Source organism: Heterodontus francisci, chromosome 19 (assembly GCF_036365525.1).
Source record: "Heterodontus francisci isolate sHetFra1 chromosome 19, sHetFra1.hap1, whole genome shotgun sequence".
Lineage (NCBI taxonomy): Eukaryota > Metazoa > Chordata > Chondrichthyes > Heterodontiformes > Heterodontidae > Heterodontus > Heterodontus francisci.
In genome coordinates this window covers 61400887-61424039 of record NC_090389.1, presented here as the reverse complement: position 1 = coordinate 61424039, position 23153 = coordinate 61400887, and the positions used below count along the sequence as shown (strand labels likewise).

General features: G+C 42.2%; 1 protein-coding gene across 2 annotated transcripts in view; it reads left to right on the top strand.

Annotated features, from left to right (window-relative positions):
* Positions 1–3880: 3880 nt before the first annotated feature.
* Positions 3881–23153, top strand: part of ninj1 (ninjurin 1) — a 59683-nt gene continuing 40410 nt past the window's right edge. For both annotated transcript variants that reach the window (XM_068051755.1, XM_068051756.1), the window contains exon 1: positions 3881–4068. In XM_068051755.1, coding sequence (XP_067907856.1) covers positions 4003–4068 — 66 coding nt within the window. In that variant the 5' untranslated portion in view covers positions 3881–4002. The remainder of the gene's footprint in view (positions 4069–23153) is intronic.

Here is a 23153-nt window from a genome sequence, read left to right as displayed (position 1 = left end):
ACCTTGTCACAATGGTAACACTTAGGCTTGTGGATCTCACTTCCACCCTCAGCACCTTCCTATCTGGCCTGAGGAGGAGATCCCAGGGCATTCCCAGCTGCCTTTTCTTGTTCCCGGCTACTACCCTTCCTTTCATCCTCCCACCTTCTATCCTTCTCGGATTTCTGGGGGTGGCGGACAAAGGGTTTGGGCTTGTAAACAAACTCATAATCATCAGCGATCTCAGCTGCCTGTCTGGCTGTTAAAACCTTCTAGTTCTCTACATGGGTTCTTACTCATGGAGGGAGTGAATTTTTTAATTCTTCCAGGAGAATTATTTCTCTAAGATTCTCATATGTGGCCTCTACCTTTAGTGCCTGTATCCAACAATCAAAATTAATTTGCTTTACCCTCTCAAATTCTGTATAACTCTGACCAGGCTGTCTCTGGAGTTCCCGAATCTCTGCCCGTATGCTTCAGGGATCAACTCAAAAGCAGCGAGAATAGTCTTTTTTGCGATCTCATTATCTGCAGAAGCCTCCTCAGAAACCATGGCATAAACTTCATGAGCTCTACCCATCAACCTGCTTTGCATAAGTAATGTCCAGATTTCCTTCAGCCACTTCATCTGTCTGGCTATCTTTGTTGGAGGTCAATTATCTCAGGACATCATTGCAGGAGTTCCTCAAGGTAGTGTCCTAGGCCCAACTATCTTCAGCTGCTTCGTCAATGAACTTCCCTCCATCATAAGGTCAGAAGTGGGGATGTTCGCTGATGATGTACCATTCGCAATTCCTCAGATACTGAAGCAGTCAGTGCTTGCATGTACAAGATCTGGACAATATTCAGGCTTGGTCTGATAAGTGGCAACAAACATTCACACCACACAAGTGCCAGGCAATGACCATCACCAACAAGATAAAATCTAACCATCTCTCCTTGACATTCAATGGCATTACCACCACTGAATCCCCTATCATCAACATCCTGGGAGTTACCATTGACCAGAAACTGAATTGGATCAGCCACATAAATACTGTGGCTAAAAAAAGCAGGTCAAAGGCAGGGAATTCTGCAGCATGTAACTCACCTCCTGACTTCCCAAAGCCTATCCACAAGACACAAGTCAGGAGTGTGACAGAATACTCTCCACTTGCCTGGATGAGTGCAGCTCCAACAACACTCAAGAAGCTCAACACCATTCAAGACAAAGAAGCCACTTGAACAGCAGCCCATCCACCACCTTTAAACATTCACTCCCTCCACCACTGGCACACTGTGGCAGCAGTGTGTACCATCTAAGAGATGCACTGCTGCAACTCGTGAAGGCTCCTTCGATAACACCTTCTAAACCCGCGACCTCTACGACTTCAAAAGACAAGGGCAGTAGATGCATGGGAACACTGCCACCTGCAAGTTCTCCTCCAAATCACACACCATGCTGATTTGGAACTATATCACTGTTCCTTCACTATCACTGTGCCAATATCCTGGAACTTCCTCTCTAACAGCACTGTTGGTGTGCCTACACCAGATGGACTGCAGCGATTCAAGAAGGCGGCTCGCCAGCACCGTCTCAAGGGCAATTAGGGAGGTGCAATATATGCTGGTCTAGCCAGTGACACTCACATCACAAGAATGGATAAATTTAAAAAAAACAGCAAGTCGTGGTGTAAGATTGATGTTCAGACTGGAGGATGGTACACAGAGCTGTTACCCAACGGGCAGTGCTAGGACCACTGTTTTTTTGATATATATATAAATGACTTGAATATTGGAATACAGAGTAAAATTGCATAATTTGTCAACGGTATCAAACTTGGAGGTGTGGCAGACAGTGAGGGTGATACCAATTGACCGCAACAGGACATAGATAGGCCTGCAGAATGGATAGACAAGTGGCAGATGGAATTTAATAGAGAAGTTTGAGGTGATGTATTTTGGCAGAAGGGATAGGGAGAGGTAATATATAATTAATGGCACAGTTCTAATGAGTGTGCAGGGACAAAGGGACCTCGAGCGTCTTATGCATAGCTTTTTGAACATGGCAGGACATATTGAGAGAGCAGTTAGCAAAACATATGGGATCTTGGGCTTTATTATTAGAGGTATTGAGTACAAAAGCAGGAAGTTATGATGAACCTTTATAAAGCCCTGGTTCGGCCAGATCTCGAGTACTGTGTCCAGTTCTGGTTACCACACTTTAGGAAGGATGTGTAGGCCCTTGAGAGGGTGTAGAAAAGATTTACCAGAATGGTTCCATGAATGAGGGAATTTAGCTACAAGGTTAGGTTGGAGAAGCTGGGGTTGTTCTCCTCAGAGTAAAGGGGATAGAGGGGAGATTTTCTTGAGGTGTACACAATTATGACAGGTTTAGATAAGGTAGACAAGGAAAAGCTGTGCCCATTAACTGATATTACAAGGACTGGGGACACAAATTTAAGGTTTTGGGCAAGAGATGCACAGGAGATGTGAGGAAGAACCTTTTTATGCAGCCAGTGGTAATGACCTGGAACTCAATGTCTATGATGATGGTGGAAGAAGTGACAATCAATGATTTAAAAGGAAATTTGATAGAAACTTGAGAGAAATAAACTTGCAGGGCGAAAGGGAAAGAGCGTGAGAATGGGAGAGAGCGGGGAAATGGGAGCGACTGCATTTCTCCAGGGAGCCAGCATGTACTCGATGGGCCGAGTGGCCACCTTCTATGCTGTAATTACTCTATGACAAACGACATAGAATGTTATGCTCCAGTTTATTTTTCAGTATCATGGGGCAGGACATCAGAAATGCTCCATCCATCAATATTGGCGACCACGCTCTGGAAGTGGTTCAAGAGTTCACCTACCTAGGCTCAACTATCACCAGTAACTTGTCCCTAGATACAGAAATCAACAAGCGCATGGGAAAGGCTTCCACTGCTATGTCCAGACTGGCCAAGAGAGTGTGGGAAAATGGCGCACTGACACGGAACACAAAGGTCCCAGTGTATCAAGCCTGTGTCCTCAGTACCTTGCTCTATGGCAGCGAGGCCTGGACAACGTATGTCAGCCAAGAGCGACGTCTCAATTCATTCCATCTTCGCTGCCTCCGGAGAATACTTGGCATCAGGTGGCAGGACCGTATCTCCAACACAGAAGTCCTCGAGTCGGCCAACATCCCCAGCTTATACACACTACTGAGTCAGCGGCGCTTGAGATGGCTTGGCCATGTGAGCCGCATGGAAGATGGCAGGATCCCCAAAGAAACATTGTACAGCGAGCTCGCCACTGGTATCAGACCCACTGGCCGTCCATATCTCCGCTTCAAAGACGTCTGCAAACGTGACATGAAGTCCTGTGACATTGATCACAAGTCGTGGGAGTCAGTTGCCAGCGTTCGCCAGAGCTGGCGGGCAGCCATAAAGGCGGGGCTAAAGTGTGACGAGTCGAAGAGACTTAGTAGTTGGCAGGAAAAAAGACAGAGGCGCAAGGGGAGAACCAACTGTGCAACAGCCCCGACAAACAAATTTCTCTGCAGCACCTGTGGAAGAGCCTGTCACTCTAGAATTGGCCTTTATAGCCACTCCAGGCGCTGCTCCACAAACCACTGACCACCTCCAGGCGCTTACCCATTGTCTCCCGAGACAAGGAGGCCAAAGAAGAAGACTTATAAATAGGCCAATCAAACGAATAAGTCTGATCGGGATTTCCTCTGTCTGGGAAAACAGCACAATCCATACAGCACGTTAAGATTTGCTAACTTCAGAAAAAGGTGGATTAAGACTTTTGGATTTCAGGTACCGAGCAGTTCAAGTGATTGCAGTATTTGAAACTAAAGAGCAACTGCGACCTAGGCCACTAGGTGGTGTTTCCCTTTAGAACTGAGCTCAGTCCTGTCTGTTCAGTCATTTCGGGGACGCCCTCATTCTGTGTGACCGCCAGAGACTGGATAGCAGTCAGTGTGTTACACGGTTCATTGCGGCCACTGGGCGCCCAGCCTGTCCTGCACTTGGCACAAATTTCCTCGATTCTGGAGAAAACGATGGAGTCGGAACACTATGAGCTGAACGGCGATGCTGTGAACGGGAGAGATGGGAGTATGGGCGAGGTAGGAGCGGTAGAGCCAGTGGCTGCGATCCACACATGCTCAGGCAGTTCGGGACATTGCGGGCGAGGCGAGAGCTCACATCGGACCTTGATTACTCTGGAACAAACACCAGCGAGTGCTGCCATCGGCCGCACCACTTACTGGGCTGGCCAAAGGTGGACAAGTTTGGCTTTTGCTCCAAGAGTTAGGCCATACTTCCATTCAGTATTGCGAACGCTTCATTGTAAAGCAGAGATTCTAAAAACAGCGTCAGGGGATGTGAAAAATTATATACCTCGAGAGTAGACGCGTCCGTAAAATATTTCATTTGAAACTTAAGAGCGGCCCAGTGGTGTTTCCATGACAATCGGTTGACATTAGTAAGTACTTTCCCAGATAACGAGCATAAAGACAGAATGAAAGAGGCTGCTGAGAACAGCTCTGCTCAATACAGTTCCACTTCTCGTTAATTTCATCTGAAGTTTTAGATATTAACCGATGAATGTTAAGTACAAACAAATCTAAGAGTGGAGCTTTACATCATTAATTTGTTATTGAATTGATATTTTACGTCTAAGGTATGACGGCTTCTCAAATAATATCTTGTAGAGTAGATATATGTTCAATGGTCAGATAATGTCAGAGATTAAGAATGCAAACCTGGAGAGGTTTGAATCCTGAAAAATATTAATTATTTCATTAACTGATTTTACAGTACATATTCTGTGGCCATAGGCATTCAGGTTTCCTTTTGTTGACAATAATGTACATGTGTGACCAGTGTGATCTGTAGTTTGGTTTTCCTTTTTTCCAAAAAATATATTCACAATGTATTTTTACAAATTTTATAACAGTTCAAATTTGACATTGTATAAAGTGCAATACAGATCAGTCTCTTTCAATACAGTACAACTTGTCATTACAGATAATATTAACAATGTATATTTACATTTCATGTTAAATATTTTCTGCTGCATACAGCCCAAGGGGTTTTACACAGTTTTCAGCCCTTCAGTATACTATGGCAGGAGGGCCTTACATAATGGCCTTTCCCAATTGAACCTTTGCAGCGTTTCCCCAAAGCTTTTGTCCGTCCCTCAGCACATAGTGCTGGACCTTGGAATGCACCAGTCTGCCTCACTTGGTCATTAACAGCTCTTTGTACTGAAGACCAGCAGGTTTTGGGTAGACCAAATTGCGTCTTTCACTGAGTTGATGGTCCTCCAGCAGCAGTTGATGTTTATCTCGGTGTGAGTACAGTTTTGTTTCCTGCACTCTCAGGATATGATGTCACTGGCAAGTCTGGCATTAATTGCCCATCCCTAGTTATAACTGAGTGCTTTGCTAGTTCTTGGGTTGTAGGTACACCAACAGTGCTGTTAGAAAGGGAGTTCCAGGATTTTGACCCTGCTACATTGAAGGAACAATGATATAGTTCCAAGTCAGGATGGTGTGTGGCTTGGAGGGGAACTTGCAGGTGGTGGTGTTCCCATGCAGCTGCTGCCCTTGTCCTTCTAGTTGGTAGAGGTCATGGGTTTGGAAGGTGCTGTCTAAGGAGCCTTGGTGAGTTGCTGAAGTGCATCTTGTAGATGGTTCGCACTGCTGCCACTGTGCATTGGTGTTAAAAGGGAGCGAATGTTGAAGGTGGTGGTTGGGGCCTGCTTTGTCCTGGATGATTCAGAGCTTCTTGAGTGTTGTTGGAACTGCATCCATCCAGGTAAGTGGAGAGTATTCCATCACATTCCTGACTTGTACCGTGTAGATGGTGGATATGCATTGGAGAGTCAGGAGGTGAGTTACTCGCCACAGAATTCCCAGCCTCTGACCTGCTCTTGTAGCCACAGTATTTATGTGGCTGGTCCAGTTCAGTTTCTGGTCAATGGTAACCCCAGGATGTTGATAGTGGGGGACTTAGCGATGGTAATGCCGTTGATCGTCAAAGGGAGATGGTTAGATTCTGTCTTGTGTAAGATGATCATTTGCTGGCACTTGTGTGGCATGGATGTTACTTGCTACTTTCAGCCCAAGCCTGGAGATTGTCCAGGTCTTGCTGCATCTGGACCTGGGCTGCTTCAGTATCTGAGGACTGACGAAGTTACATGGTCATCATCATTATTGATATTTGTTTTTTATTCCAGATTAATTCATTAATTGAATTTAAATTCTGCAGCTGCCATGGTGCTGTTTGAACTGATATCTCCAGATTATTAGTCCAGGCCTCTAGATTAACAGTCCAGTAACATAATCAAAACAAAACTACTATACTACCATATCCTGATACAGTTGTGTTTAACCAAAGAATTTTGATTGTGTTTTCATTATTACAACTGTGCCTAGTAATCCACAGTCAAAAAATAAAATTCACACATGTACAGAGTTGGGCACCAGGGAGCGATTACAAGGTAATATGCAACCAAATAATTGACTACTGTTCTAAATCACTTGAGCTTATCTTATGTTCTAATCGTATTGGATTCCCAGGAATGAGATTTCTGAAATGTGTTCAAGAGAACTTCCTTGACCAGCATGTTCCCGGTCCAACTAGGAAGGAGGCATTGCTGGGTCTGGTGCTGAGGAATGAGGTGGGCCAAGTGTCTGTGGGGGAACACTTGAGTAAGAGTGATCACCTTCATGTAAGGTTTAGATTAGCCATGGAGAGGAGCAAGAGACAAACAATCTAAAGTACGACTTCCAAATTGGAAGAGGGCTGACTTCAGTGGGATGCGAGGTAATCTAGCCAGGGTAAAATGGAAGCAAAGTTTGACAGGAAAAACTGTAATGGAACAATGGGTGACCTTTAAGGAGATGTTTCAGGTACAGGCTAGCTACATTCCAACGAGAGGGAAGGTGAAGGAACCAAAGTCAGGGCTCCTTGGATGATGAGGGAGATAGACAATATGAGGAAACAAAAATAGAGGGTGTATGATGCATGTCTTCAAACAAGAACCAGGGCAAATACACTAAGTTGAGAGGGGAGGTGAACAGGAAATTAAGACTGGCAGAGAGAATATGAGAATAGAATGGCAGTTATCATAAAAGGGAACCTAAAAAACCTCTACCTCCATGTAAATAGTAAGTGGGTAGTAAGATGCGAGGTGTGGCCTATTTGGGACAAAGAAGGTGATATTGCTTCGAGGGGCAGGGCAAGGCTAGAACATTTAATGAGTACTTTGTATTCATGTTTATTAAGGAAGAGGATGCTGATAAAATATCAGTAGAAGCAGAGATGGTAGAGGTAATGGATGGGGTTAAAATTGATCGGCAGGATGTACTGGCAAGGCTGGCTATGCTTAGAGTGGATAAGTCACCTGGTCCAGATGGATGGCATCCCAGGTTGCTAAGGGAAGTTGGGGTGGAGATAGCAATCTTCCAATCTTCCTGAGATGTGGGAGAGGTGCCAGAGGATTGGAAAGTGGCAAATGTGACACCATTGTTCGAGAAAGGGTGTAAGGACGTTCCTAGTTACTACAGGTTGGTCAGTTTAACATCAGTGGTGAGTAAGGTTTTAGAACCGATAATCAGGGGGGGAAAAACAGGCATTTCGAGAGGTTTGAGTTACTTAAAGAGAACCAGCATAGATATGTAAAAGGCAGATCACGTTTGACTAATCTAATTGAATTTTTAATGAAGTAATAGAGAATGTTGATGAAGGGAATGTAGCAGATGTTGTCTACATGGATTTTAAGAAATATTTGACAGAGTATCACCTAAAAGGCTGGTTAACAAAACTGAGGCTCGTGGAATGGGAGGGTAAGTGTCAGCTTGGATAAAAAATTAACTTAAAGAAGAAAACAGCGAGAAGTGGTAAATGGATGTTTTTCATACTGGAGGTTGGTAGACAGTGGTGTTCCCCAAGGGTCAGTGCTAGGACCACTGCATTTTTTGATATATATAGATGACTTGCAGATTGGAATACAGAGTAAAATTTCAAAATTGCTGATGATACCAAACTGGAGGTGTGGTAAACAATGAGGAGTCATGCAATTGCTTGCCCTGTTCACATAGGTCCCAGATCCTCCGCAATGTTTCAGACTTCCGATGACAGAAAGTTGCCATGCAAAACCCCACAAAAAGTTTGTGGGCAGCTGTAAGCATAATGAACTGTGAGTGTAAAGATACTCTTAATTCATCACTAATATAATCCAACCTACAGCTCAAAACATTCTCTCCAGACATAATCCAGACTTGGAATGAGAAAATCTACAACAGTACTGCTGGCTGTTACTAACAGATCAAATGGGCGTAGTATAAACATTTTCTATGCCCACAATTGTGCTTTACTAAACTCCCAGTGACATCATTGGATAAGATCCTAATTGCCAGCAAAAAAATGTGACCTTCATCCCTTGAGTCAGGGCTGGATTTGAACACGTGTTCCAAGATGAAAAGAAAATATTACTAAACCATGAATTAATTAACTAATTATTAATTCCCCAACAAACTTCAGTTGAACAGCAAGAGTGAATAAAGTCTTAGTAAATTGGCATCACCTAAACCTTTCAATGTACAAACTTTACAGTGGATGTAAAGAGGATGATTATTTAAAAAGATATAAACAAATAACTTAATTTTATTACACTCTACTTTTATGATACGCAAAGTATCTATTCTACTACATGAAATGTGAAAATGTCCAGAAATAGAAAACTGTAATGTGGACACAAGATTGAATAAGAGAAATATATCATATTAAACCAACTCAAAAAAGGTGCAAAAAGGTTGGTTTACATGTGGGCTGAGGGATGCTAACGCTGGGAATGAAACACTTTACATTTTTGGATACCTTCAGAAGAGCAACCCTGCCTGTGCTAGTGTGACAATTTTTCACATTAATCATCTGTAGCCTGAGTGAAATTGAGGCCCCTTTGTTTGTGCTGTGGGTTTGTGCCCAGTAGAAATTGCACTAACACTGCTCAAGTTTAAATCAAACTCAGTCAGTAGATAGTGTAAACTTTCATCCTACCAGTCTGGATGGGATGTGATCCAAAGTGAAAGATGAGTGTTCAACCAACTTTGCTAATAGATCCTGTCTGTTAAACAACATTCATCTTTAGCAAAAAAACAAATAAATGTGCACAGCATTGTGAAGGCTTCAGATAAAAACTTTGACTCAGAATGTAGAGGAGTGTAGAAACGAACAGTATTATTGTTAAATGTGATTTTTTTTGTACATTTTACATTATTTTAGACACAAACACAATTCAGAAAAGTAATTGCAAGCTTATCAAACTCCCCTAAAATCAGGAGGACAATATCACCAAATCCAATACCATACCAACTGTAAAATCCACATGATAATGTGAATCGTTTCACACGTCTGTATGAAATAATTTTCAAACAGCTTTTTGTTCACTGACAAGTGTTGATATTTAGCAAAGGGTGTCTTTGAGACAAAATACATCCTTACACAGTAAACCACTGGAAAATTTTCTGCCAAAATAGTTGTACAGTGATTTGCAGCATGCAATTATAAAATATAAAAATGTGCAGGAGAAAATATTAATGTAGTTGCAAGATTAAATAGGAATCATGGGCAAGTTTCTCGCCCCAGATAGGGGAGAGTATGGAGGTGGGTGAACATGAAACTTTGTGCCACCGGCTGGTGTGCCAGTTTGCTGGCATCATTCTGCCCTCAGGCCATTTTCCTGGATGTGGGGTGGGGGGGGGGGGTTAAGCCAATTAAGGCTTGTTAAAGGCCTATTGTCAGAGCTGACGAGAACTTTCCAATCGGGAGGCCGAGGCGTCAGGGACAAGACCAGCTGCTTGGTGGTGGCCTCCCAGTGACAGATTAGAAGGCCAGCCCTCCAGGGAAGCTTTGAGGCCCGCCCAGCCTGCTTGGCTACAGCTGCAGCCTCTTATTGGCCCTCCAGCTTTGAGAGCCCACCCACTGTCCTTAATTGGATAGCGAGCCTGCCCTCTGGCCACTGATCACTTCGGGGAAAATCACTACCAGGTGACTGTTTCCCATGCAGTGTGGAGTTGTGACCCCCAGGTGACTCCAATGTCGGGGCCCCAACCCAAAACCCTGCCCCATATTTCAAGCAAAAGGGAATAAAACCTGTAGCCAGGATATTAAATCAAATGAGTATTTTGACATTTAGTTGCTCTCAGTAAATTGCAGTTCAAAAAGTCAATTTCATGCAACATGTTGACGTTCATGAACATAATTCTGTAAATCCTTTCATAACTACTTTGTAGTGTTGGTCTCACCCTGCTGGCCTGAGCTTGAAGGAATGTTTTGCAACTCAACATAAATAAAGTTAAAATGGAAAAAAAAACTAGTGGATGGTTACACTGGAGTCTGTATGTTTACTAATGTAATGTTTTAATGTAACTAATGTAATGGGGATAAGGCCTTAGGTCAATATCAGCCCATCTGTTCCACCTCCGCACTGTTACCTCTGGTGTTCTCCAGGGATCTATCCTTAGCCCCCTCCTATTACTCATCTACCTGCTGCCCTTGAGTGACATCATCTGAGGACACAATGTCATGTTCCACATGTACGCTTGCCGATATCCATTTGTACATCACCACCACCATTCTGAACCCTTCCACTGCCTCTGTGTTGTCATTCTGCTTGTCCAATGTCCAATCTTGGATGAGCCAGAATTTCTCCAGATAAACGTTGGGAAGACCAAAACCATTTCTTTCAGCTCCCGCAACGATCTCCATTCCCTAGCTATTAATTCTATCCCCTTCCCTGGCCACTGTCTCACGCTGAACAAAATTGTTCGGAACTGCGCAATCCTATTTGACCCAGTGCTAAGCTTCTGACTACATATTCTGTCCATCACAAGACTGCTTACTTCCACCTCCATAATATTGGTCTGTACCTCTGCCTGAGCTCATCTGCTGCTGAAACCCTCATCTCACAAGAACACAAGAAATAGGAGCAGTAGTAGACCATATGGCTCATTGAAGCTGCTCCACCATTCAATACGATCATGGCTGATCTTGGGCTTCAATTGCATCTTCCTGCCCGTTCCCCATATCCCTTGATTCCCTGCGAGACCACAAATCTATCTAGCCCAGCCTTAAATGTATTCAATGATGGAGCATCCACAACCCTCTGGGGTAGAGAATTCCAAAGATTCACAACCCTTTGAGTGTAATAGTTTCGCCTGATTTCAGTCCTGAATGATTGGCCCCTTATCCTGAGACTGTGTCCCTGTGTTTTAGATTCTCTGACCAGTGGGAACAATCTCTCAGCTTCTACCCTATCAAGCCCTTTCAGAATCTTGTATGCCTCAATTAGGTCGCCTCTCATTCTTCTAAACTCCAGAGAATATAGGCCCAATTTACTCAGCCTCTCATCATAGGACAACCCCCTCATCCCAGGGACCAATTTAATAAATCTATTCTCATTTGCTTTGCCACTTGTGTCCAGCCAGTTTTATCCTAATTTACAATCTAAATATCCTTGTTCCCTGAGTCTTCTCCAATGTATCAATATTCTTTTGTAGGATAGCATGCCAAATAGCACACAATATTCCCAATGAAGGCTCACCAATGATCTATACAAAATTTAATTGTAAAACAAAACAAGTATTCTAATACTCTGAAGATACATCCCACCATTTCCTTAGTCTTATTGATCACTTCACATTGATTGGATACTCTCACTGAACACTTAACAATTGCCCCAAAACAATAGTGGAAGTGCAAGATTTAATTCAAAGATATTGCAGCATTGCTGTTTTAAGTGGGTTTAGACACTAAATACAATGGGCTGGAATTTCCTCGAACTGACTTGCACCAAATGTTTCTTAGAATCAATTAATATATGCTGCAATACAAAAATGAATGGATGTAAAACAAACAGAAATGAACATAAACAATTGGCGCCCAAGGAAATATAAAAACATACACCATCTTTTTATCCCTCTTTATCTTATTGGTGTTATAGAATCATAGAAAGTTTAAGGCACAGAAAGAGGCCACTTGGCCCATCATATCTGTGCTGGCTGAAAAATGATCCACCTATTCTAATCCCACCTTCCAGCATTTGGTCCGTAGCCCTGCAGATTACGGCACGTAAGGTGCATATCCAGACTCCTTTTGAATGAGTTGAGGGTCTCTGCCTCAACTACCTTTTCAGGCAGTGAGTTCCAGACCCCCAATGCCGTCTGGGTGAAAACGTTTTTACTCATCTCCCCTATAATTTTTCTACCAATCACTTTAAATCTATGCCCCCTCGTCACTGACCTCTCTGCTAAGGTGAATAGACCCTTCACCTCCAATCTATCCAGACCCCTCAAAATTTTGTACATTTCAATCAGATCTCCCCTCAGCCTTCTCTGTTCCAAGGAGAACAACCCCAGCCTATCCAATCTTTCCTCATAGCTGCATTTTTCCAGTCCTAGCAACATCCTTGTAAATCTCCTCTGTACTTTCTCTCGTGCAATTACATCCTTTCTATAATGAGATGACCAGAACTGCACACAGTACTCAGGTTGTGGCCAAACCAATGAGTTATACAGTTCCAGCTTAACCTCCCTGCTCTTGTATTCTATTCCTCGGCTAATAAGGGAAAGGATTCTATATGTCTTCTTAACCACCTTATCGACCTGTCCTGCCACCTTCAGGGATTTGTGGACATTCACTCCAAGCTTCCGTACTTCCTCTATGTTTCTTAGTATTTTCCCATTTATCATGTTTTGCCTTGTTTGACCTCCCCAAATGCATCACCTCACACTTCTCCAGCTTGAATTCCATTCGCCACTTTTCTGCCTATCTGACCAGACAATCAATATCTTCCTGCGCCTATAGCTATCCTCTTCGCTATCTACCACATGGACAATCTTTGTGTGGTCTGCAAACGTCTTGATCATGCCCCCTACATTTATGTTCAAATCATTAATATATACCACAAAAAGCAGGGGACCCAGTACTGAGCCCTGCGAAACACCACTGGAAACAGACTTCCAGTCGCTATAATTGCCGTTACCAATTAGCCTTTGTTTCATGCCACTGAGTCAATTTTGTATCCATCTTGCTGCATTTCCCTGGATCCCATGGGATTTTATTTTTTTAAAACCAGTCTGCCATGTGGGACCTTGTCAAAAGCCTTACTAAAATCCACGTAGACCACATCAACTGCACTCCCCTCATCTATCTTCCTTGTTACTTCAAAAAATTCGATCAAGTTGGTCAAACAAGATCTTCCCTTAACATATCCATGTTGACTATCCTTGATTAACCTGTACCTTTCTAAGTGACAGTTTATCCTGTCTCTCAGAATAGATACCTGCCAACTGCTAAGTCTCTTCGACTCGCCACGCTTTAGCCCCGCCTTTATGGTTGCCCGCCAGCTCTGGCGATCGCTGGCAACTGACTCCCACGACTTGTGATCAATGTCACAGGACTTCATGTCACGTTTGCAGACGTCTTTAAAGCGGAGCCATGGACGGCCGGTGGGTCTGGTACCAGTGACGAGCTCGCTGTACAATGTGTCCTTGGGGATCCTGCCATCTTCCATGCGGCTCACATGGCCAAGCCCCGACAACCAATTTTATCTGCAGCACCTGTGGAAGAGTCTGTCACTCTAGAATTGGCCTTTATAGCCACTCCAGGCGCTGCTTCACAAACCACTGACCACCTCCAGGCGCATATCCATTGTCTCTCGAGATAAGGAGGCCCAAAAGAAAAGAAAGAAGTATACCACTGCAACACTTCGATGGCATCAGGCCCCTTTAGAAGTTTTCAGTAAGTAACTTCCTGCAGAGTTATAGGAACAGACAGCGTTATCAGTGCAATGTGAGTTTTTTTTTAAAGTGTGTATATCATTGTAATTCACTCACAGAGGTCTATATTTACTTTGGTTCTAACTTAGGAGTTTTTACTACCGTGATGCACCATTGTTTCTCATGCAGATTGTAGACATGTCCATTAGCGCAGAGAGAATTTGGAAAGCACCATCTATAAAGAACAAAATCATTCTGACTGTAAATGGATTTCATGGTTGTCAAATGTCCATAACTTTCAGGAAAAAAACTATTAAATCTGTTTGCTTCAATTCTGTTAGCAAAGCCAGGAGTTTATGTTGTTCTGGCAGATTTACCTCCATCTCAACACAGAAGGCAGAGCACTTTTAAGAAAGTAGGATTAACTTGCATTTATATATTTTTCATGAACTCACGACTTCACAAAGCACTTCACAGTAATGAAACCAGTGAGTATGATGTAGAAAACCACTGTGAATTTGATTTACTTGTTGAAATACTCCACATGAAACAAATGTAATTCTGACCAGTAAAGAAAACAATCCCCCACACTGACTCATCAGGCAGCCTGGTGGTGCAGCAAGTTTGTGAAATAAAGTGTTATTACAATGCAAGATATGGTTTGGGATTTTTATTACAAGGGGAGCATTGTGGATCAATAGTACAGGGATGTAAATTTAATGGATCATTCAGTGGTTTTCTCACAATTTTATTGTAAAGAATGACAGCAGCTGCCAAAATAATTCCATGAAAAAATGTCATCATACTGCTCATGAAATCATATCAATTGTGTAAAGGGACTTACCAAGGGGAAGTGGAAAAATGGGCTAGTGGAAGGCTAGCCAGTGCACTTGGGTGCTTTCTGCTCTCTAATTTGCAGAGCACCATTGAAAAGACTTGCATATATGTATAGTACCTTTCACAGCCTCAGGACGTCCTACAGCGCTTTACAGCCTATTAAGTACTTTTTGAAGTGTAGCCACTGTTGTAATATAGGAAGCATGGTAGCCAGTTTGGGCACAGCAAGCTCCCACAAACAGCAGCATGATTGGTAGAAGCTGGGGGCAATTTGCTTTCTCAACTGAAGACTAACTTATATTAGCTGATCACATGGGAGCTTTGAAGGAAACACGAATACAAGGACACATTTTATGCACAGCAAGTTTTGCATTAAGGTTACAAAGCAAGAGATTCACTTCAGTCTAACACAAGAAGCTTATAACTTGCAGATTTTATTGAAATTAAGCCATCAATTCTGTTGGGCACTGAATTTAATATCTCCCAGAGAATGAACAGACACTGGATAGCCTTTTACATAAATCATACTGAAAACTACATCCAGTTCAAGGAGCTAGATCTAAATAGATCTCCATGGTGATAAAACTTTAAATGTCACAGCAATTGCAATAGCTAAGCTTATTAAGATATCAAGCAAAGTATTAGCAAAATTAACCATTTTGTACCACTGACACCCTATAACCTTTGAAGTTGTGAATCATTTCCTTGTCTGGCTTGCATTGTAGAAAAAAGAGCTAATGTTTCTCATTTGTAACCGAACCCACTGGTGATGCCCGTGGCTGATTCCAACCCATTATGTTGATGGCAGTTTTCAGTGCTTTTGTCCACTTATTTCTGCATAAATGGAACTATTGTGATGTAACAGGAACAGCAGAAAGATTTCATTGTTTCAAAAGGGAGACAATAGTCTGAGAGAGCCCTCAGTCTAAACTTTCCACCGTCCCCTTCATTAGGGCCCTGCTCCAGTGGGATAGGGCTTCTGTCCACCCTGGCGATACTGCATCCCCAAAGCAGGCTCCATTTCCAGCCCTAGAGTCAATTACATGTAGCAGACAGGCTAAGCACAGTGACTTGCCTTGCCAGGTCTCAGGTGCCCGACACAAAGGCAGCCGGTGAGCTGTCCAAAACACATTTTCACTTTTATTGCTGATGGGACCTGCGCTTTTACAGGCCTTAAGCCCTTATGCCTCAGCGACCAATTCCTGAGCACTAGAAACCTAACAGACAGCCCCTATACCCAGCATTTGAAGACTGCAAATGGCAGAAAACATGGCAGTCATATTTCCTATATTTGTATGTTGTTACTATATAGCTGCCCACCTTTGGGGGTATATTGTAGCCTGATGGGACTGATCCCTAGGAAATGATAAAGAGATGGCTGAGTGGAGCCTGGAGTAGCTTTATGCTTCTGCTTCCATCAGAACTGTAGAAAAATTGGTGGTTGGAGGGGGATTTTGGAAGAGAGGCAAAAGCCTAGGCTCTCAAATCAAAAAGAACATTGCATTGCACAACACTTTGGCAAGCATTATCTAATAATCCTACTTGTAAATGTCAATGCTTAGTGATCTAAGCACTAGAATTCTGTAACCCTGTTTCATAATGTGCAGAAAACCTCTTTGTTTCTGGATTCAGTACAGTTTAAAGTTATACAGATGAATGAACTTAGCAGTTTACTTGCTGCCAAAATTACCCTTCCATCACTGCTGAAATTTGGCAAGACATTAGCTCTTTTCATAGAGATGACCAAATCTGAAACACAGGAATGGCTTGAGCTGCAGCCAAACTACATGTTTCCCAGAAATACAATTGCTGCTGTGACTTCACCTCAGTCTCAATAATAGCAATAAGTCAGCATTAGTTGCACTGTTTCCTTTATTGTGGAATATGCATTTGGAACTAAGTGTTGCTGGAATAGATGTTGTGCTCTGTGAGATCTGTTAGATGTCTGTGGATACTCCAGTATAATTTCTCCCAAGTCATATTGTGCTCCCAATTACTGCCAGTGTAAAGTTTGTGAGATGTCAGTTTTCATCTCAGGTCATGCTGCCAAAAATAAAGAGGTTCTTTGAATCATAGTTTATTAAGAGTAGTTGATCTTCCATAGCATTGCTCATGGACGCAATTATAAAAAAAATAGTGCATCTTTCTCAGTGAAACTCTTTCTCTGCTCATCTTTCATTCTTTAATTCTTTGCCTCCTGCTCCTTCTAACTTTTTTCTTAACTTTTTCTCTTTTAAAGCATTGTCATACTTATCCAGGGACCCAGGTTCAATTCTGGGTACTGCCTGTGCGGAGTTTGCAAGTTCTCCCTGTGTCTGCGTGGGTTTTCGCCGGGTGCTCCGGTTTCCTCCCACATCCAAAAGACTTGCAGGTGATAGGTAAGTTGGCTGTTGTAAATTGCCCCTAGTATAGGTAGGTGGTAGGGAATATGGGATTACTGTAGGGTTAGTATAAATGGGTGGTTGTTGGTCAGCACAGAGTCAGTGGGCCGAAGGGCCTGTTTCAGTGCTGTATCTCCAAATAAATAAAAAAAAAATTATCTATGATTATTTTTCACTTCTGGGCAAATGATATTTAACTGCAACTTCTCTATACCTTTATCTCTTTCTTTCTGCATATCTCAGGTTTTTTTCTACCTTTGGGAGGTATTTTCATTCTTTGAATAAATAGTGTCCCACACTTACAGCTCTTATTAACTTTCTTCTGCACTGCATTAAGTAGCTATTGAATGAGTATATTAACTGCCCTGCAAGGGGACCTGTATAACTTGCTTATAAACACTAACATCTGGGCTTGGTTCCATCTTTGACAATTAAACCAAGAGAATCTCCAATATAATGTTTAGACAATTGTTTACATGTTCTTTATTTAAGCTACATTTCTATAAATGCCAGACAATGACCATCTCCAACAAAAGAGAGTCTGACCATCGCCCCTTGACATTCAACAGCAGTGCCATCGCTGAATCCCCCACTGTCAACATCCTGGGGGTTACCATTTATCAGAAACTGAACTGGAGCAGCCACATAAATACTGTAGCTAGAAGAGGAGGTCAGAAGCTGGAATTCTGCAGCGTGTAACTCACTTCCTGACTTCGCAAAGCCTGTCCACCATCTACAAGGCATAGGTCAGGAGTGTGATGCAATACTCTCCACTTGCCTGGATGAATGCAGCTCCAACAACACTCAGGAAGCTCGATACCATGCAGGACAAAGCAGCCACTTGATTGGCCCCATCATCCATCATCTTAAACATTCACTCCCTCTACCACAGACACACAGTGGCAGCAGTGTGTACCATACAAAAGATGCATGGCAGTAACTCACCATATCTCCTTCAACAGCACCTTCCAAACCTGCAACCACCTAGAAGGACAAAGGCAGCAGATGCATGGGAACACCACCATCTGCAAGTTCGCCTCAAAGACACACACCATCCTGACTTGGAACTATATTGCCATTCCTTCACTGTCACTGGATCAAAATCCTAGAACTCCCTCCCTAACAGCATTGTGGGTGTACCCGCGACTCGACTGCAGCGGTTCAAAAAGGCACACAGCACCACCTTCTCAAGGGCAATTGGGGATGGGCAACAAGTGCCAGTGACACTCATATCCCATGAAACAAATATTTAAAAAAAAAAGCAGAAACACAATGAGAACCAACATATACTTAAGCTAATCAATCATTCATGATAGCATTAGAATTTACAAGTGACTTATTTCCTTAGGGCCTGTTGCTAATGGAAACAAGAAGTTTCTCTGGATATATTTTAAAATGCTAAAAACGTTGGATGTACAAGAATAGCCACAATCTAGAAATGACAAGTGGTCATTACTTATATTAACATAAGAGGTGAGGGATGTTAGTGCCAGGGAAAAGAATAATTTTTCACCTCATACATGCAATGAAAATATCAAACTGACCACATAGGCTGGTGCCCAGTAAGGATTGAAACTGTTTAAACTCATATGGTTTCTTGCAGCCAGAGAGAAAGCGCCTGGGCAGAAATTTAACCTAGAACATCAATGCAACTATTTGAGGGAGGAAGAAGTGTGAAAAGGAAGAGTACCCCTCTCAAATTTCTTAGGCAAAAGTTATGACTTCCTTCTCATGGAGTGGATTTGTACACGGCTGTTTTAATGTCTGGGGAAGTGTCTTTGAATCTAGTCAAAGTAAATAAGGTGAAGGCTTTCTCTGCTTGCTTTAAGGGTCATATTTGAGACAATTGTTGGCTGTCTAAACCCATTTCATAGAATCATAGAAAGCTTACCGCACAGAAAGAGGCCACTTGGCCCATTGTTTCAGCACCGGCTGAAAAAAAAAGAGCCACCCAGCCTAATCCCACTTTCCAGTATTTGGCCTGCAGCCCTGCAGGTTACAGCACTTCAGGTGCACATCCAGGCACCTTTTAAATGAGTTGAGGGATTTTGCCTCTACCACCCTATGAGTTCCAGACCCCCACGACCCTTTGGGTGAAAAATTCTTTCCTCATCTCCTCTCTATCCTTCTACCAATCACTTTAAATCTATGCCCTTTAATCACTAGTTTCCTTGTGATGTGGATATTAACTGCTCTAATTTAGCACTAATCGGTAATTTCACTTAAAGATACCATTGGGATAACTGCTTTGGGAGATGAAGCTGCCAGAAAGTGCAGAAAGACATGCTCTTCTGAGTTTGGGGTTAAGGCATATTGTTGGGCATTGCAACAAATTACTTTTGTACTTTATTCAACACATTTCTGGCTCATTTATTGATAAAGACTAATATATATTTAGCTTATTTATACAAAGTCAAAAATCTAAAAAAGAAAAGTAAAAACCTAACCTGTATTAGCCAGAGGTACATGCCATACAGAGCATTTTAATAGCACATTGTACTGATGGAAACTCTGGTCTCAAGACTTAGCTTTGGAATTTAAATCTTTCTGCTTTACATATTCATGTTCTTAAGAACTCTGAATATCTTTATTCCCTGGAGCAATAGTGATTTTGTATGGGTCAGGAAGTTATGAAAATTCAAGCTTTTTTCATTCATTCATGCGATGTGGGCATCGCTGGCAAGGCCAGTATTTATTGCCCATCCCTAATTGCCCTTGATAAGCTGGTGCTGAGCTGCCTTCTTGAACTGCTGCAGTTCTTGGGGTGCAGATATACCAACAATTTTATTAGGAAGGGAGTTCCAGGATTTTGACCCAGCCATATTGAAGGAATGGCGATATAGTTCCAATTCAGGATGGTGTGTGGCTTTGAGGGGAACTTGCAGATAGTGGTGTTCCCATGCTTGTGAAGTCCTCAGTTATGTGTGCCCAAAGCAGTAAACTCAGTAATACTAACAAATGGTGTGCAGGAAAGTCACAGCAAGCGCATTAAACCTTTTGGAACCATAGACAGGTGTAATTTTTTTTTTCCAAATAATCCACTGAATTAACTTTGTGCAATTGTCTTTGTTATAAACTAGAAGAGGAGGCATCAATAAAGCTGAACAATTTTCTTCCATGAAGAGAAACTTTTTAATTTAGTGCTGTTGGTTTCAGAGCTGTGGGATAATTTGGACTGTCTCTAAGTGAGTAACTTCTTGAGTGAGGACTTCATATAAATGATTTAAATAAAACAAAATAATTCTGACTAAACACTGTCCATAATAATATGCATAAATTCACTACTGCCATTTAGGCATTACTGAACAGGCTGCTGTGTCATCACGCAATAAGTTGGTTGTCATTTCACTGGAATAACCGTTTCTATATGTGGTTATACTGGGCGTCTTCCTGAAGATAAATTTCAATAAACAACTTGAGGAAATTTCTGTGTTTGTCCTGTGGCCGGATAAGATGACCTCAGATGCCAATAGGGACTTTCCACTTGTGTCAGACTTTCCATGGATAGGTTTCAACACAAACACAGACAAGTTTTTTGAGTCAGTTCCATGAAAGAAACAGCCACACAGAATAGTTCGCATGTTAATCAAAGTTCTTTTGGGTAAGCTACATTATTTATATTTTGTACTTCGGGTGAGGGATGGGGTTGGTTACGAGGCCATATTCGTATTTCCTCTCTTGCTCCTATTTATCCTCCTCCCATGTATTTTTGATGCTACTGTGTCGACACTTTATCATATTTTTCCTCTCTGTTTCTATTTTACTTGCTTCTTTTAGGAAAGTTGGACTGTCCAGCCCAAATTAACAGTTCACGATATGACAAGGCCCCCACTTTCTCAGGCCCAGACATGAAAACTCATCTCCAGTAATTGATGGAGTGGAAATCTGTTCAAACAAGAATTTGAACTCACATTTCCTTCCAATAACCTGACATATTATTGTAAAATCAATATTATCTTATTGAAATTTATTTATATAGATAATGGCATGGACTTGGATGCATCATATCAAGTGGTTTGGATGCTTGGCAGTTTCTACAGTGTGCTTATTTGCATGGTGGGTTTTCTTTGGCTTGCAAATGAGATGTGTGGGTAGAGGGTTGTATGGGCACTTCAAAGAAGCACAGGTCTTGGTGGAATTTCTGTATGGCTACTTGGGACAACTATGGCTTAAGGCTAAGTAGAAGGTATTATTGAATGTCACTGACAGAGTGAAAGGTGCAGTAACATTAAAAAAAAGTATATATCCTCAATTCAGGTGAATATTGGAATAGAGCACCCTCAGGCTTTTCTTTCCACAGGGTTTAAAGAAAGGTACTGCTATGCAAATGCAATAACCTGTGCACAACAATTGACAGTCACTGAATACTGTTGGGGGAAAAAAGCTCAGTAAGAGGGGTGAACAGTTGTACATTTCTACTTTTGTTGCAGATTCACAAGTGGAAGCCTAGTGAAGATGTGACAAAACAATGCCAACTCTGCCTTTATTTTGTACAGTATCTTAAAATGACTAGAGTTAAAATGGAAGATGTGTTCCCTTACCAAATTTCAAAATGGAGGCCAGAAAGTATGACATATGGAGTATTCTAAATTGATTGATCTGAAAATTAGTCAGGATTTAAAGGGTTTGTTTGAGGTGTCTTTTTGTTGTGAGCACAAGACTGAAGTGTTGACAGAAAGCCTGCACCATAAAACAAGGTTTGCAATATTTTCACTATTTAAATAAAGTGCATTGATTTGTGTATGTATATGAAATGTTCACACGTATCTATCTGAATAATGAAAAGCATCCAGTAAGTCATTATATATTTTTTTTAGAGATACAGCACTGAAACAGGCCCTTCGGCCCACCGAGTCTGTGCCAACCATCAACCACCCATTTCAACTAATCCTATACTAATTCCATATTCCTACCACATCCCCACCAGTCCCTATATTTCCCTACCACCTACCTATCCAAGGGGTAATTTATAATGGCCAATTTACCTATCAACCTGCAAGTCTTTGGCATGTGGGAGGAAACTGGAGTACCCAGAGGAAACCCACGCAGACACAGGAAGAACTTGCAAACTCCACACAGGCAGTACCCGGAATTGAACCCGGATCGCTGGAGCTGTGAGGCTGCGGTGCTAACCACTGCGCCACTGTAAAGGATATATTTTATCCTTTCAGACTTGAGAGTTGTGTCTGGCGAGAGCACATTCAATACCTGAGTGAAGCATTGGTGTTTACAGAGAGCACTGGTGGCAATCTTAATTGGAAGAAGTTGAGCTGACGAATTACAATTACAGAAGAAATGTATTAGTGCAACAGTAAATTATCTTAAATGTGATTTTCCCTGTATCCTACAAGTGGAGTGGGAGGAAAATGACTAAGAGCAGAGTTGCAGCCTTCATTATTATTTTTTATTGGATTTTTTCCCTCTAGTTTTCTCCTCTTCTGCTGAAGGCATTGGCTGCAATACTGCAGAGCCCAATCCTGGCCTCATACAATGGTCACATATTTGCACTTCCAGCTGAGGGGAAATTTCATTGGGAGTTACCCTGGCCCAATCTTATCAACACCCCAACAACCAGTTGTGGATAAGCTTTGGCAAGTCTCATTCTGTCCTGTGTGGCACTGGAAGCTTCAGAAAAGAAACGGTGGAAGTAGTAATAATTTACACCAAAAACTGAATTTTCCCCCACTGCTTGGGCTTAATTCTTATGAGTGTTAGAGCTCCCACAAAGCACATAGTTGCAGATATCCTTTTCAATCAAATATCATAAATATATCACATGTACTGTAAAAAAGTAAACTAGTTATGATGTTGGCTGACTACATTTTCAATATACATAACTGACCTTACTGCAGACTGAAGTCAGCTGGTCCCTGTAACTTTTCCAGAAATACGAGGTCATGGGGCGCAGAATGGTTGAGACAGCCAAACAGAGTCCTTGAGCACTGTGGGGTAAGACAGTGGGGGCAGGAGTTGCAAGTAGATACAACAGAGACGGCTGAAGCATGCAGGCACTAAGCTCCATGAGTCATGAATACAATGCACTTTTCCCTCGGGTTGCTAGTAGCAGTACCCAGAGAGCAACACTCAATTCTGGGAGACTCCTGGACAATCCAGGAGGGTTCGAAACGCTAGTTACATGCAATATAATGTTGAAATCATTAATCACACCCATACATAGGGAACAAAGTTCTGCTCAAATCTGTT